The 16,493-nt window shown below is 51.3% G+C and overlaps 1 protein-coding gene across 1 annotated transcript in view; it reads left to right on the top strand.

Annotated features, from left to right (window-relative positions):
* The first annotated feature begins 4,738 nt into the window (after window positions 1–4,738).
* COTL1 (coactosin like F-actin binding protein 1) overlaps window positions 4,739–16,493 on the top strand; it is a 38,634-nt gene continuing 26,879 nt past the window's right edge. The window contains exons 1-2 of the mRNA XM_002913389.4: window positions 4,739–4,996; window positions 5,256–5,338. Of these exons, the coding sequence (XP_002913435.1) occupies window positions 4,920–4,996; window positions 5,256–5,338 (160 nt within the window). The 5' untranslated portion in view covers window positions 4,739–4,919. The remainder of the gene's footprint in view (window positions 4,997–5,255; window positions 5,339–16,493) is intronic.

The raw sequence follows: 16,493 nt of genomic DNA, 5'->3' as shown, positions 1-16,493 counted from the left end.
CCCCCACTCTCTCTCTCTCTCAAATAAATAAATAAATCTTAAAAAAAGAAAAAGAAAATCAATTGGCCTTAAATATAAGAGTTTGTTTCTGGACTTCAATGGTATTCCCTTGATCTGTATGTTTATCCTTCTGCAAGTATCCCTTTCCTTGGTCCTTCTCTCTCCTTCATCCTCCATCCATCCACTCAACGACAGTGAACTCTGCATCTGTCTGGGATTGGTGCTGTGTTTGGACATGGGCCTACAACGGTAAGCAGGACGGACACTCTCCCTGCCCTCACAGACCCGATATTCTTCTGGGAGCAGACGCACATATGAAAGTAAGAAGATATACGAAAAAGGTAATTTCAGCTAGTGACAAGTGCCATGAAAACTAAAAGGAGGTTATGTGATAGAGAGTGACCAGTGGACATTACAGAGGGGGCTCTTTAAATCGGGGTGCTGGGGCAAAGCTCTCCAGGGGGAGCAGTGGAGGTCTGCAAGAGAGGTCAGCTCTGCAGCGCTGGGGTGGGCTGTGCCAGGCAGAGGGCCAGAGTTTGCCTGAAGCAGAAACTGATGCACAAGAAAGGGCCAAACAGAAACACTGAGAAAGACAGAGGGGAAACCCTGATCCTGATGTGCCTGAAGCCCCCTGAGCTCTGGGCTTTTGAGTCTCTGAGCCATGACTTGCCCTCCACTGTGGAAGCCTATTTGAATAGAATTTTCTGTTGTTAACAAGCAATAGTGTTCACACTGAAGGAACTGCTTGTTCTCCTGTGAGACTCTAAGCCCTGTGAGGGCCACGGGAGTATTTGTCAAGCTCAAATTTGCACGCAGGGAGCTCCTGTATGTAACATCTCTATTGCCCAAGTTTAAGAATCAAGAGCTTTCTTTATTTTTTTAAAAGACTTTATTCATTTATTTGACACAGAGAGAGAGAGTGAGAGAGAGAGCACAAGCAGGAGGAATGGCAGGCAGAGAGAGAGGGAGAAGCAGGCTCCCCGCTGAGCAAGGAGCCAGCCGGGGGACTCCATCCCAGGACCCTGGGATCACGACCCGAGCTGAAGGCAGCCGCCCAACTGACTGAGCCACTCAGCCACCCCGAATCCAGAGCTTTCACAAAGAGGTCCAGATATTTTTCTTTTCTTTTTGGAAAGATTTATTTATTTTTTTTATTTGAGAGAGAGTACGAGCGAGCAGGGGGGAGGGGCACAAGGAGAGGAAGAGAGAGGATCTCAAGCAGACTTCACACTGACCACGAGCCCGACTCAGGGCTCAATCCCACAATCCTGAGATCACGACCTGAGCTGAACCCAAGAGTCAGACGCTCAACCCCAGACAACCCTGTTTTGCTTTTCTTAGACAACTGGAGGACTTGGCAGCGCCAGGCTAAGATTCCTGCATGGCAGTGAGGGCAGAGCTGAGGACCAGTGGTCCCCTTTTGACATCAGTTCTGAAGATGAAACTGACAGCCAGGGGAGGGCGGAATGGAGAGGATCACCTTCTCCAGAAAAACTTCCCTTGCAGATTGCATCTTCGCTCATTTACATTACGCGCCTGCCCCCTACAGGCAAGTGAATTTGTGATCCTCTTGGACACTTAGTAGGCCCGGTGCCAGGAATGAAAGGACGGATGAATGAATGAATGAATTTATAACACTCCCTCAATTCTTGACACAGTCCGTTACACAAAGCGTCAAATATTTTTATTTGATTTCTAAAGAAACATGAATTATATTGCTTTTCATATTGTGCGGATTTCAATTTAAACCAATATTGACAGGCATTTAGTTCCGGTGTGAAGTTTCTTTTTCCGCCTTAGCTGGGCAAGCTGACCTCAGGGCACTCAGAATCCCCTTCCCTTGAAAACCGGCTCTTTCCCTTTCTGTCCGGTAGGGGGCGACAGCAGCAACGAATAGAAGGAGAACAGCCGTTAAAGGTGAAATGCAGGCAAGGTGCTCTCTCCAGGGATGCTGAGCTGTGGGGTCGTGTTCAGGATGGGAGCCACCTTTGTGAGGGGGTGGGGGGGCTTTACTTCATCTATTCTGAATAGATAATTCATTCACATGGCTCAGAATAGAATGGAATCAATAGGATGGCACTGGGTGAAATCTCCCTACTATCAATACCCCTCCCATTGTGCCTGATCTCCAACCTCACGTCCATCACAGGTACGACTGTGACTGTGACTTTTCTCTTGTGTGCTCTTCCAAAGGTTTCTATGCGTGTGTAAACAAATAGAAATATCTACTTACACCCCCAACTTTACCCAAAAGGTAGCAACACCCAAAAGTACGCTGAACCTATTGTTCTGCACCCTGCTTTGTGTGCTCATGATGTATCTGGTAGAATGTTCCACATTCATCCACAGAGAAGGTCGCAGCCTCCCCCACACCAACCTCCCCTCCCCCACCTCTCTTTCACAGCTGCCTTGGTTCTCCCTGGCAGACCTGTGTCATTATCTATTTGTCCAGTCCCCCTATTGACAGGCACTCAGGTTGCTCTTAACCTCCTGCTACTGGAAATAAAGCCCAGTGAATAACCTTGAAAAGAATTACACACGTGTGAGTGTTGAGTACAGCAGTGGCTGCAACACCCCCCNCCTCTGAGTGTGGGGCGGAAGCATCACGGAAACTCCAGCCTGCAGCCGGCCCTGGACACCGCTGACCTCTGGGGGAACCTGATGGGTCAAGAGCGCAGGGACTTGCAAATCTGCTAGATATTAGCAAGTGGCCTATGTTGGGGGTTATGCCCACCTGCACTCCCACCGGCTTGAGAGGGCCTGGGTCTTCCTAGCCTCACCGCAAAGCAGGCTTTGTCGAACTTGGATCTTTGCTGACCTGTTAATTTATTTTGAAGGTATCTCAGTCTCTCCTTAATTTGGGCAGAGAGTTAGCATAAGTTTAAGAGTCAAGGTCTGTCTGGGGGTGGCCTTTGCCCATTTTGTTTTCATATTTGTTTAGATTGGCTTCTTTATATGTAAACAAGAGGAATTCTTTGTGATTTGGATTGCAAACACTTTGCATAGTTTAGTCTTTTGTTTTTACACTTTGCATGAGACATTATGGTTTGGTTTTGTTTTTTTTCCTTGAAGACTTCTTATAGACTTGAAAGTATCCATCTTTTGTTCTAGCTTCTGGACTTAGAGTCGTGGCTGAAGGACCCTTCCCATTCCAGACTTGTGAAGACAGCTTCCTATGTTTTTCTTCTGCAACTTCTGTGGTTTCCTTTATTCACATTTAAATCTTGGATGCTTTTGGATTTATCCTGATCAATGCTGTGAGGTATGAATCCATCCTTGTTTTTCTTTCCAATGGCCAATCATATCATTACCTTTATCAAGGAGTAAGATAAAAACTGCTTTGGGCTGCTTCAAACCAGAATTTGTTTTTGTCTTTTTATTTATAGCGACACCAGATCCGCTTTTTCTCAAAATGTGGTCCCATCCACCCACCCATTTACCCACCCACTGATTGACTGATTCTTCTTGTTTGCCACTGAGAATGTTATTATTAATTGGACATCGTCCCTGACTTTTTGGATTTCTATTTAGGATTTATTTTGATTATTTAATAACCAACAACAATGCCCGTTTATTGAATATCTATTGTTTATATGTATGTTTCCATTAAACCATAGACAAACCCATTATGCTAGTACTATTATCCCTTTTGAGGAAAGTAGTCTCAGAGTGTTTGAGGCTTGCCCAAGGGCCCACAGTTAGAAAGTGGCAGTGCTGGAGGAAATTCAAAAGCCTGGTTTCCAGGGTCTGGCCTTTTTACCTGTAACTGGTCTTTGTGGAATGGCAGGATGAGGAATGAATGAGTGAGTCAGTGAGGGAGTGAGGAAGACAGAATGAGTCAGCTCTTGCACTCAGAGGAACCCAAAGGAGGAGATAAGACGTGAATGCAAATAACCAGAATACAAAGTAAACAGTGATCCCACCAGCGTTTTGGAAGCAATCCACTTTCTATCCCCTCCTATTTGAAATGCTTACTTCTTCCCAATTCCTCCCCACCTAGAAACCAAAGAGCCAAACACTGGGGTGGTGGCAGTCTCCTCTGGCTTGCTGGATTAAATCACCCACTTGGAGGATCCCTTTGGAGGCATGGAGCTCTGCAGCCCCGCAGCCTGGGTGGTGGGGGGAGGGAGGAGGAGGAATAAGGAGGATGGAGAGGCAGGGAGTGGGAGGGAAGAGAAGGGGAGGAAGACAAGGGAGGAGGGAGAAGGGAGGAGGAGGAAGGGGGAAGGGAGGAGGGGAGGCACATATCCTGAGGAGGAGGGAACAGGGAGGATGAAGAAGGGCTTGGTGTTGGGGATACTGGGAGAGGTAAAAAGGAAGAGAGAAGCGGAAGAAAGGAAGGGAGGGGAGATAAAAAAAGAGGAGGCAGAAGGGGTTAGGGAAGTGGGAGGAGCAAGGAGGGGAATGGGAGGAGAGGTCTAGGGAAGGACTAAAGGGAGGGACACAAGGAAGGGGAGGGAGGAGGAAGGAGAAGGAGAGGAGGATGAAGGAAAGGAGAAAGAGGGGTTGGGGAGGAGGAAATGGGGGGAGTAGGAGGGGGCTGTGGGAGACCGAGAAGGGGGTTGGGAGGGAGGAGGGGGAGGGAGAGCAGAAAGCCCCTCCTCCAGCCCCCGCCACAGAGTTGCGCAACCCGCCCGGACTGGGATTGGTGGTAGGCGGGTCAAGACGCCCCGCCCCCGCGCTCAGGCAGCCAATGGCCAGAGGGGGGCGTGGCTAAGTCGCCTGGGTCCCGGCGCGCGCTCCGTGCGCCCTCGGAGCCGCCGCCGTGCTCGCAGCTCGTAGCTTGCACCCCGCGTCGCTGTCGCCGCTGCTACTGCCGCCCGCCCTCCGCGCGTCCCCGCTGCGCTCAGATCCCTGCGGCCGGCCCGGGGCGCGCTCAGTCGCTCCGGGCAGAGTGTCCCCACTGCGGCCCTGCGGCGATGGCCACCAAGATCGACAAGGAGGCTTGCCGGGAGGCGTACAACCTGGTGCGCGACGACGGCTCGGCCGTCATCTGGTGAGGAACTTTCCATTGCTCTCCAAGCCCCGCTCCCCGAGCTCTCGAGGGGCCTGGTGCACTGAGCCGTCTTCCAAACGGGACGGATTAAGGGTCATCCCGAGCTGTCTCCCGCAGCCTTAACTCAGGACAGCGTGGAAAGCCAGCGCTGGCTCCCCCCTAGCAGAGCGTCTTTTAGATTGTCCTGCTGGAAGCTCGGCACCGTGCAGCTACTACCGTCGCTGATGTGTGTGTGTGTTTTTCTTCTTCCAATCCAAAGGGTGACTTTTAAGTATGACGGCTCCACCATCGTCCCCGGCGAGCAGGGAGCGGAATATCAGGACTTCATCCAAGAGTGCACAGGTAGGGAAACGCGCCTTCTGGGGGGAATTCCTGATCTTTTGGGAAATTGTCAACGCGGTGGGGAGGAGCTGCAGAGGCCGAACCGGGAGGAGCCTGGTTACCCCGGGTGCCTCTGGCGCTGTAGGAACCAGATTTGAGGTTTTTAAAGCCTCATAAAGCGTGCTCCTGTCTGGACATCCAGAGCGACCAGAGGTGGCCGCCTGGCTCCGTTGCTCCCCTCAGTACCCTCTCCAGAAAAGACAGCTCCTTTGCCCCCTGCGGGTCACTGGTTTTTCAAGGGTCAACTCAGTGTGGTTCCAGCCTCCCGTTCAGCTCTCCCCACCACCCTCTTTCATCGGTCAGTGAGCCAAAATAAAAACACAATCCTGGAGCTTATTGCAGGAAAAAGAAACTGTCAGCGATATCCTCCCTTCTCCGAAGCTTATTGTCAGTGTGCTGGTTCCATGTGGGTTTTTTATTTGTAGAATGTAGAGCCAGATATGACAGTACAGTCCCTGTGATGCCATTCATATGGAGCTGTCAAAAAGGCAAAGCTAATCTGCGGTGTGGAAAGTCAGAATGGTGGTCACATTTTGGAGTAGACGGCCACTGACTGGGAGGGGCACATGGAAGGCTCAGGGGTGTCGGAAATGTCTCGCATTTCCATCTGGGAGGTGGGTTCACAGGTGTGTACATGTGTAAGAAATCATCAAGCAAAATACTTACGAACTGTAAATTTCTTGCACTTCCCTGGGGTGTGTTAAACCACGGAAAGAAAGGAACACATCGTGTGTGGAACCACAGACCCCCAGCAGCAGCAGAAGGTTCAGCCTGCTCCGTAATAGGACCCTTCAGAGCCGAGAGTGGAGGATGAACTCTCTCCAGGTCTCTGGTCCCTCGCTTTGAAACAGATGTGGAGACAAAGGCAGTGCAGCTTGGAGGTTAGGCAGGAACCCTGAGCTGGCAAGTTGGGTTTGAATCACTGAGTGGCCACTTCCTGGCTCTGTGGTTTGGGGTGAGTTACTTAACCCCTCAGGGCCTTGGTTTCCTTACCTGTAATCTTGGAAGGCTGTTCTGAGGATAGGTGAGTCAACGCGTGGAAAATGCTCAGAGCAGTGCCTATACACAACCACATGGTCATTTGCGGAATAAAGAAAAAGCGCGAAATTGTGTCCCAGATCACGTGACTGCTCCTTTCCGTAGCTGTTCCCTTAACCGAGTGAAAGTTTGCAGTTAGTCTAACTGAAAGAATATTTATGAAGTGTCTGCTCTGGGCTAGGTGGTACGAAGGTTTTGTTTTGGTTTTTAATGTTCTCCCAGTTAAAATGTCTTCCTGAGAGCTGCCTGTAAATAGTCAGTCATGGCTTTTGTAAAGGGTTGGTTTAAAATATCAGATGTGTGAAGTACTGTAACAACTCAGCATTAATAAGGCATCTAGGGCCTCTTGCGGAGAGTCGGTGGGCCAGGATTTGAACTCAGGCCCCTGACTCAGGAGCCCTGTCTCTCTACCACCTCTATGCTTCCTCCCCAGTGGCGAATGCTTTTGCAAGTAGAGTAAGTGCAAAGTCTTGGCTTTCCCCCAATTTGGTGCACATCTAGGAGATTCAGCAGTATTTTTTGCCTTGTCGGATCTGAAGCTTTGTCTCACAGGCCAGCTTCCCTCCTCGCTGAACTCGAACAGAAAACTAGCAGTTTCTTTCCTCCTGCTGACCATCCATCACCCTCCCCCCACATCAGACTGGGTTTCGCTCCTGTAGCTATTGTTCTCCTCACCGAGTAGGAGAAGGTGACCCCGGGATAAAAGAGCATCCTGTCAATAGAATAGATTTTGAACAGCTGCTCCTGGCCATTGGAAGGGCTTGATGCAGTCGGAGAACACTTCCTTCCTCCCCTGGGCTTTGCAGGGGGTGGGAGGAGGGGTGTTACTCTGACCCTTCCCCCACCCAGCAGGGAGGCAGGGATGGGAGTGCCTGGCGGGGAACTAAAAATGCTTTCCCTGCTGCTTGTTGATCTTATGAATGGGCTGTGGGATCTGAAGGCTCCGTCTGCGTTGGCTGGAAATCTGCCCGCCTTCCCGGGCCATCTGTTGGACAAATGTATAGGCCAGTTATGGGTGCTGTGTCTGCCCTTGTTTCTCTTGGAAAGCTGTGTTCCTTCCCCTAGCCGCGTCCTCATAACCTAGTGACAAAGGACTCAACACCGACTAGTAACTTTATATATGCAAGTCGCTGTGCTTGACGTGCCTTGTCTCCCATGACCAGATTGTTGCCCTTCCACAGACAAGTACAGCAGGACCCAGGGAGGTGAAGTGACTTGGCTGTGATCACGTAATTAGGACATGGCAGAGCTGGGACCTGAACCCAGGCAGGCTGGCTCGAAGGCCCAGAGTCTCGGCCTCATCTCTCTAAGGAAGTGGATTTAGATTTTTTTTTTTAAGTTTTATGTATTGAAGTAATCTCTACACCCCATGTGGGGCTCAAACTCATAACCCTGAGATCAAGACTTGCTCGCACTTCCGGCCGAGCCCGCCAGGCGCCCCGGAAGTGGTTGCCTTCTCACCTTCCAGCCACGAGGCTTCTTCAATACAGCGGGGTCTGCTCAGGCCCCATGAAATTGTTTGCAGGTTACAGGAGACGTGCTTGCCCACTTACATGAGGCAGGGAGGGCTCTTTGTGGCTCTAATTCCAGGCAGGTGTCCTGATAAGCCGGAGGGGCCCTTGCTATGAGGACAGACTCCCCTTCTGGCCCAGCCTTCCTGTTTCCAAACATCGAACAAGGTGCTCGGAGGACCTGGAAGCCAGAAACAGCACCTGGTCTCTCCCCGCGTCAGCGCTGGGGGTGGGGGGTGGGGCGGGGAGTTTCCTTCTGGGCTTTCTCTCCTCCCCCACAGTCCCTCTTCTGGCATTCTCTGTGACACACCCTTCTTTCCCATGCCTGTGCCCTGACTGTCCAGCTTCTCCCTCTCATCTCTCCTCGCCCCCGGGCCTGGCCTCTCCTTGTCCACTGCAGCTGTTTTCTGGAAGGTCTCTCGCCTTCCTGTTTCTGCTGGCAGGATCTGGAGCTCTCTGGGCTCTGCCCTGGCTCTTCCGGGGCTGGACGCACCTGGCCTCCTCCTTCTGCACTAACTGCTCCATCAGCGCCTCCACTCTTGGCTTCCTGCCCCGCACCTCAGTCCCCGAGAGCTTGCAGGTGCAGAGGGAGAGACCGACCGCACGCAGATTAGCTTAAGCAGCTTCCGTGGGTGAGGAGTGCTGGGGAAGTGGTAGCTGCAGGGAAGGCTGCCCAAACTCAGACCCCCGCTCCATCCCCTGGCTCTGCCTTTCTCCTTTATTACTCTAACTGGGGACAGGAGGGCATGTTCTCCCTGAGCGGTGATACCGATGGCCGCCAGCCGGCCCAGCTTCCAGGCCTTGGGCAGAGCCATCCCTGTGGGCAGAGGGAGACCGTTGGCCAACGACATCAGCGAAAGTTTCCAGACTAACACACTCTCCTTGTCCTGGCTGGATTCATGTGCCTGTCCTGGACCAGTCAGTGGGACTCTGGCTGGATAGGCCTGAGTCAGTGCCCACCCCCTGGGGTGGGGGAGGGGCAGCCCCACCCAAACCAGGAAACAGATTCCCGGGAGGGTGGCTTCTTAAGGGAAGAGTGGCAGTGTGTGTGTTGGGAGGCTTGCTACTTCCAGAAGAGGGGCAAACCAAACACAGGTCCATTGCCCCTCACCTCCCGCCCCTTATTGCAAAAATCTCTTAGCCCTTGATCTTTCTTGCTTTTTTTTTTTTTTAAGATTTTATTTATTTATTTGACAGAGAGAGAGACTGCCAGTGAGGGAAGGAACACAAGGAGGGGGAGTGGGAGAGGAAGAAGCAGGCTCCCAGCAGAGCAGGGAGCCTGATGTGGGGCTTGATCCCAGGACCCTGGGATCACGCCCTGAGCCGAAGGCAGACGCTTAATGACTGAGCCACGCAGGTGCCCCTGATCTTTCTTGTCTTACATCCATTCTAGTCCCATTGCTGGAGTAATTCTTCCTAAAGCCCATCTCTAACCAAGTCACTCCACAGCTCCTTAACCTTCTCTGGCTCCCTTCTGCCCATGGAATTTGGCACAGGCTGTCTGCTTGGCAGTCCAGTCACTTTGTCCCCACCCACATCTCCTGCCCACACCTTTCATTGTGCACCTGCAGCCCGATACCTTTGGACCTTTGATTTTGGAAGTTCCCTCCAGGCAGAATTCCTCTATGCCATCTCTGCCCCCAACCAACCCAGTGTGATGTCTTCTTTATTTCAACAGCCCAGAGTTAGAAAGGCTGGTTACTGGTACTTTTTATTATTTTTGCTCTTGCAGCTCTTAGGATGACCTTGTGCTTTCTGTACATGCCCTGGCTCAGTGCTCAGTAGGCACGCAGCTCCTGATTAGCCCCACTAGGCACTCAACCCCAGGCTGGCAAGCAGTAGGCGTTCAGCCCCATGTGGGCGTGTGTTAGACCTTTGGCCTGGGTCTGCATGCAGTAGGCGCTCAGTACATAAGCACCTACCTCATAAGAGGTGGTTAGCACAGTGGTTAACGGTTTAGGCGACGTTGGATGGCCTGGGTTCCTAAGTCTAGTCAGTCATGTGACCTGGAGCAAGGGAGTGACCCACCTGCTCTTCGTTTGCTGTAACTGCTCATTAGGAGGATTTAGGAAGCAGTTCCACAGTGGCGAGGATATAGTAAGTGCTCCCTAAGTGTTAGTTACAGTGATTGTCATCTCGTTGGTGGAATTTAATTGATGTGGAAGCAGAATGTGTGGTCTGAGAGCGCCAGAAGGGTGGGAAGGTAAAGAGATGATGGGGAGGAAACGGGTACAGAGCTGTGCCCGAGGGCCAGTGGTACCCACGACAGAGCCTTCGGGAGCCAGGAGGAGCCATTTGCCAGGCTGACTGGACCCGTGATCTCTCGGATTGCGGCAGAAAGGGCTCACAGATCACATATATGTGACCAGCAGTGGCTCACGCTGTCTCTGAAATCATGTTTTGTTTTTGCACCTTACAAGTAATACGTGTTCCTAGTAGAATATTGAAAAAGCAAGACTAAGTGAAAAGAGTAGAAACTAGATATAGTTCAGATAAAGTTTTACCACTCAGAACTTGTTCATTAATTCATTTGCTCAGTTTCTCATTCATCCTCTGTCCCCTCCTCCCTCCCCCTCTCCTTCCGTCCTTCCTCTCCTGTATGTGAGTGGCTCCCCTGCAGGGTACTGCTCTAGGCACGGAGGATAAGTAGAGAAACAGAGAAGGTCCCTGTCCTCAGGGAGCTGATGTTTTATTGTCGTTGCCCAGCCTTTCCAATGGTTACATAGTGTTCTCCCATATAAATTTAATATTGTTTAGCCAATTCTTTTTGATGGACCCCAGAGTTCTCTGTTGCAAGCAGTTTTATTTTGAAACGAGTCCAAGCACCTGGGAATGAATCCAGTTTTCTGTTGGTGTATGTTTCAGAGCACGGTCGAGCCAGGGTGTCTTGCCTTGACTCGCAGCCTTGGTGCGCTGTGCGACCTTGGGCAAGTCTCCCAGATTTTGTTTCCTCCTCTGTAAGATGGGGATGATGACGGCACGTCACACATGGCGTTGTTGTGTGGATAAGTTGACGTGATATGTATAAAGCTCGTGGGACAGCTCCTGGTATAAGAGTCAGTGCTCAAAACTATGGTTATTGTTAACGTAACGCCTTCTTGAGAGAGGTTGTGCATCAATGGATAGGGTGAAATAAACTTGGTGTGTGGGCCGGTTATCAAAAATGTGCATTCATGGAGGACAGGGTCAGCCTGAAGCTTGATGGGGTAGATGCCCTGGGATGTTGGCTAGATGATGCCCTGGGTGCAGGTGATAGTCCCGTGATGCTTTGTCTTCCACTTAAAACATCACTCACAGAGGATGATATTTGATATTTTTGTCTGTCCAGCATCCCATCCTTGGGGTGGGGGTGTGGACTTTTCTTATGTCATTATAATCCTGCTCAGCCAATTAGTTCCAAGGAAGTTGACTTGACTCTACACTGCCCTACAGGGAAGGCACGTGACCCAGACGTGGCCAATCAGAGGAAGCCATGCCCTCTGTTGACTGATTGGTTTGGGGTTGGGCCCTTGTGACTCAAGTTAAGCCAATCAGCTCCATCCCTGATACTTTGGACAGAGTTGCCGGGAGAGTGCTTTTTCTCTGGGATTAAGACCTGTAAGCATAAGGAACGCCTGGAGCTTGCAGGACCCATGCGCCATATGGAGAGAGGACCTGTGCGAGGCACTCGGGAACAGAGCCAGAGATGGAGAGTGGGGCCCGGATGGCATGGCTTAAACTCTCAGGTCCAGCCATGCCTGGAGCTCTCCTGAGGCTCTTTGCTTTCGGGAGCCCATTACAATGTCTTTTTCTCGAGCCAGTTTGAGTAGGTCCTTTATCATTTCCATCTAAAAGAGCCCTGGCCTGTAGAGCTCCCAGGTGGATGGTTGGGACAGGCTAAGGGAGGAGAATCCAGGTTGGGCAAGGAATTCAAAAGTTCTCATAGGGGGACTGGCTGAGGAATCCGGTTACATTCAACTTGGAGAGGCACCTGAGGGGACATGAGCATTGTCTTCTGTGTTTGAGGGGCTGCCATATGACAAGTGTTCATTTCTTCAGCGTTCCTATGCCCACCCCAATCCCATGTGGTAGAATGAGACCAGACAGTAGAAATTTCAGGGATAGGTTTTGGGTTCACTTGAGAAAGAACTGTCCTCAAGTTAGAATGAGCTGTCAGTGAAGGTAGTGAGACCCTCATCATGGGAGGTATGTCAGGAAAGGCTGCCCAACCACGTGACATAGATGTTTAGAAAAGGGTTTGAAGGGGGCCATCCTTGACCATGCACTCTCCTCCTCTCTCACAGCTTCCTTCTCTGGTCTGGTCTACTCCCAGGAAGAGAAACAGAATGCATTAGTGTAGGCCTGGGCAGGGCCCCTGTGGGATGAGGTCGGCCCTACCAGGGTCTGAGAGTGGCAATAGGATGGTGCCTGAGGAAAATGGAGGTGTGTTTACCGTTAAAGAAAACATGATTTGGGCGCCTGGGTGGTTCATTTGGTTGAGCAGCCGACTCTTGATTTCAGCTCAGGTCATGATCTCAGGGTTCTGGGATTGAGACTCGCGTCAGGCTCCCTGCTCAGCGGGGCATCTCCCTGAGGATTCTCTTCCTCTCCCTGAGGATTCTCTCCCTCTCCCTGAGGATTCTCTCCCTCTCCCTGAGGATTCTCTCCCTCTCCCTGAGGATTCTCTCCCTCTGCCTCTGCCCGTCACACTCCTCTTGTCCTCGCGTGTACTCTCTCTTCTTCAGATAAGTCAGTGAGTACATCTTTTAAAAAAGAGAGAAAATATGGCTTATTCTGACACTTGTTCAAGAATAACAAGGCAGACTTTATTCAGGGGCACTGCGTGACAGGTGTAGGGACCGTTACAGTGGAGGTTTGCAATAGTGGAGAGAGGTCAGTCTCAATTCCGAATACATACAAGAAAAAGTACAAATTTATCATCAAGGAGCCAGGGAGCAAGGTGGAGGTCAGTGGATGGGAAGTTACCAAGGGGAAACGTCAGGGCTGAGGGGGGATTCTGGCTGAACTGACCTGACAGGATTCTTGCTGCCCACCAGGTGGGCCTGGTGATCACACATTGCCTGGAAGGTGATGGAGGATAAGGAACCTCATTATATATAGGGGATGACCAGATACGGAGGATGGGGGATCGGCTTGACCTGATTTGGTGGGATTCTTGCTGAAATCAGGTAATGTACAGATGAACACAGAAGTCCAAAAGTTGAGACCTAGTTGAAAAAGAGCTTAGAAGACCAGATTCGAGGAGCACCTGGGTGGCTGAGTTGGTTAAGCAGCTGCCTTTGGCTCAGGTCATGATCCCAGGGTCCTGGGATCAAGCCCGTCATCAGGCTCCCTGCTCGGCGGGAAGCCTGCTTCTCCCTCTCACACTCCCCCCCCATCTTGTGTGCCCTCTCTTGATGTCTCTCTCTGTCAAATAAATAAATAAAATCTTAAAAAAAAAAAAAAGACCAGATTCGAATTTGGTCAAGGACAGACTCTTTGCCGTTGCCAAAAGAACAGGGATGGGATGGAAACCGAGAAATCCATTTGCCCGTGGCCTCTGCACGTGTGCTTGTACAACACGTGTACAGTTGGTGGTTGCTTTCTTGTGCTGTTCTGCCCTAGGGTTTTTTTTCACTCGAGCAGCGCACACACCCTAGATTTCAGAAATTTGAGAGAGGTCAGGAGAGATGTTGTCTAGTGAGTCGAAGGGAATATGAGGTCAAAAGGAAGCTTGAAATCTGTGACCGTGCTTTGAACTTTGTAAAGTGCTAAGCAGTCTGTAAGTCCATGCATTCAGCACACGTTGATGGAGCACCTCTTTTGTTGCAGGGACGATGCTGGACTGTGATTTTTAAGTGGCGCCGTAAGGCTACCGAGCCATCACCTTCATAGTTTTCTGTAACATTCAATGTCTCCTTGCCTTCTGTTCCCACACATCTGTTGCTGGGAGATTTCGAGCCACAGCGCATTGCTTCTTTGTGTCATAAGATGCGTGGGCTTTGTGATAGCTTGTTTGGATTTGCCTCCTGGGTCATACTGGTGCTTGCTTTTGAGTTCGTGGTCTTCTCCTTCCCCGGGAAAGGCTGCTACATGTCCACCTTCCGGGTCAGTAGGGTGTCCCCTGTTCAGAAAGAGTGTTCACTTCATTGAATTAAATTGAGTTTTTGCTCCTTGCAGATCCTTGGGAGTTAATGCAAACTTTTTGGAAGTATTGCTTGTGGATTGAATCCAGGTGTTCCCTCCACCCCCTCATCTCCCATCGTTTCTTCATTCTGGTGCCCCCCACACCTACAGCATGATACTCTCCCCCCCCGGCCCCCGCCATCTGCGCAGGTCTTTGATAACCCAGTTACCAAAACTAGTGGTCATTTCTTTGTCTTCATTCCACTTTATGTCCCTCCAGCATTTGTCGGTGGGCACAACTCACTGAAAACACACCTTCCCCTCCCTCTGGTTCCCCTGCAAACTCACATACTTCTGCTTTTACGCCCCTCATCTCTCTTGTTTTCACTTCCTGCTGCTGCTTCTCCTTTCCCTTTCCTGCCCCGTAAGTGTGGGTGTTTCCCATGGGTCCACCCTTGATCGTGGCTTTTCCTTCTCCGGGAAATGTGGTGAGCACCTACTGTGTGCCGAGCCCCTTGCTGAGCGCCGAGTGACCCTGTGGCCCAGGCCAGGGTCTAAACCGCACATCGGGTGGCATCAACTCTTCTCCTTTTGGAACATTTGGTGGGTTTTGCCCATAAGGTCCAAATGCTTGGAGGTGACACGGAGTACCCCTACAAGACCTCCAGTGCACGTCCCCAACACAGGGTTCGGACCTCACGGCTGCCCAGGTGCCCAGGTAGGCACTTGGCATGTGGTAGCACGTCTAACATTTCTTATCCCTTACGATGTGTATGAAAGGAGTAAGGAGGAGTTATCCCATTTTACTGATGAGGAATCTGGCCGTTTCCTTGGAAAGTCAAAAGTTGCTTGCTCAAGATGGTGTAGTAAGTGGACAAACTGGACTTTGAACTCAGATCTGTGTCCAGGCCCCCCAGCTTTCCCCTGGCACTGTGCTGCCCTGCCCTCGCCCTTCCTTGTGGCTTGTGGGCGGTGCTCCCTGTTCCTGCACTGCCCTCATCTGCTTTGCCTCCCTGGAGGGCTCCTATACATCCATCAAGGCCCAGGGTCAGTGCCCCTCCGTTCAGACGCCCTCCTTGCCTTTGTGATACTCACCACATTGTGTGCTGGTTCTGTGTGTCTGTTTCTTCAGCTCCATGGCAAGGCCCTGGAGAGAGGGACTGGGCTCTGGTGGTGGCCTCCTTGGTGGTGAACCCCCATCCATCATGGTTAGCCAGCCCCAATCTCTTTTTCCCCAGGGGTGTGTCGCTCCTTATGTGGGCCTGTTATGGGCCACTGCGCTTAGCGCTTCCTCAAGTCATGTCTGTCGTCTGACTCTCCTGCTGGGGTCTGAGCTCCTAGGCTGCCGTCCTGGCCACAGTCCAGGTCTATTGGGTCCTCTGCCATACCTTCAGCACCTGGAACAGATGCTTGTTGAATAGGTGAATGAATGACTGTCCCCTGAGAGGTTTGAGAGCTGAGCTTGCCCCTGGAGGACACACCGTCCCCCTGCTGACGGAGCAGCCCAGTGGCCCGTACGGATGTCTGCAGGTGCCAAGGCTCCCTGGCGGCTGCCTCTGCCCACGCTGGTCTCTGGCCAGGGTTTCCTGCCCCAGGGCCCCTGCAGGGCTGCATTCCTCACCCACCTAATATTATGTGTTTGGCTTTTCAGGTTTAGCTGCGTGGCCTCAGCAGGGGCAGGTCCCTAGAGGCCTGCCTGTGTCTGACCTGATGGCAGGGCTCTTCACCCCACATTTCATATTTTGTTTCATCAGTGCATTTTGAAATCAACTTGCCTTCTATCCTGATTTGGTTCTGGACTTAGTTTATGGTCACCTATCTCATTTTTCTTGTGCCTTCTGTAATAAATTCCCATAAACTTAGTGGCTTGAGATGGTGTAATTTTATCATCTCACAATCCTGGGGGTCAGAAGTCCAAAATCTGCCTCACAGGGCTGAAGTCCAGGTGTCGGTGGGGCCATGTTCTCTCTAGAGTCTCCAGGGGAGAGTCCGTTTCCTGGCCTCGTCCAGCTTCTAGAGGCACCCGTGGCCCTTGGCTCATGGCCCCTCCTCCACCTTCCAAGGCCACTGATAAGGTCGAGTCCTTCTCATGATGCCGTCTCCTGGGTTCTGATTCTCTTGCCTCTCTCTTCCCGATGTGAGGACGCTTGTGATTACGGCGGGCCCACCTTGATCATCCAGGGTGATCTCCCCACGTCCAGATCCTTAACAATCACATCTGCAAAGGCCGTTTTACCATATCAGCTCACATCATTGTAGGTTATAGAGATTAGGATGCGGACATCATTAGGGGCCACTGTTTTGTCAGCCACCGTGATCTAATGATTTCATTTAATCTACACTGTGGCCCAGTTTGGTAGGTCCCATTGTAATTCCCACTCCATAGATGGGAAAACTGAGGCTCAGAGATGGGAAGACACTGGCCCAAGGTTGCACAGAGGCCCAGCACTTCTGCTCTCCTA

This window comes from Ailuropoda melanoleuca, chromosome 12 (assembly GCF_002007445.2).
Source record: "Ailuropoda melanoleuca isolate Jingjing chromosome 12, ASM200744v2, whole genome shotgun sequence".
Classification (NCBI taxonomy): Eukaryota; Metazoa; Chordata; class Mammalia; order Carnivora; family Ursidae; genus Ailuropoda; species Ailuropoda melanoleuca.
The sequence above is the reverse complement of the archived record's forward strand: the minus strand, read 5'-3'. Positions and strand labels throughout refer to the sequence as shown.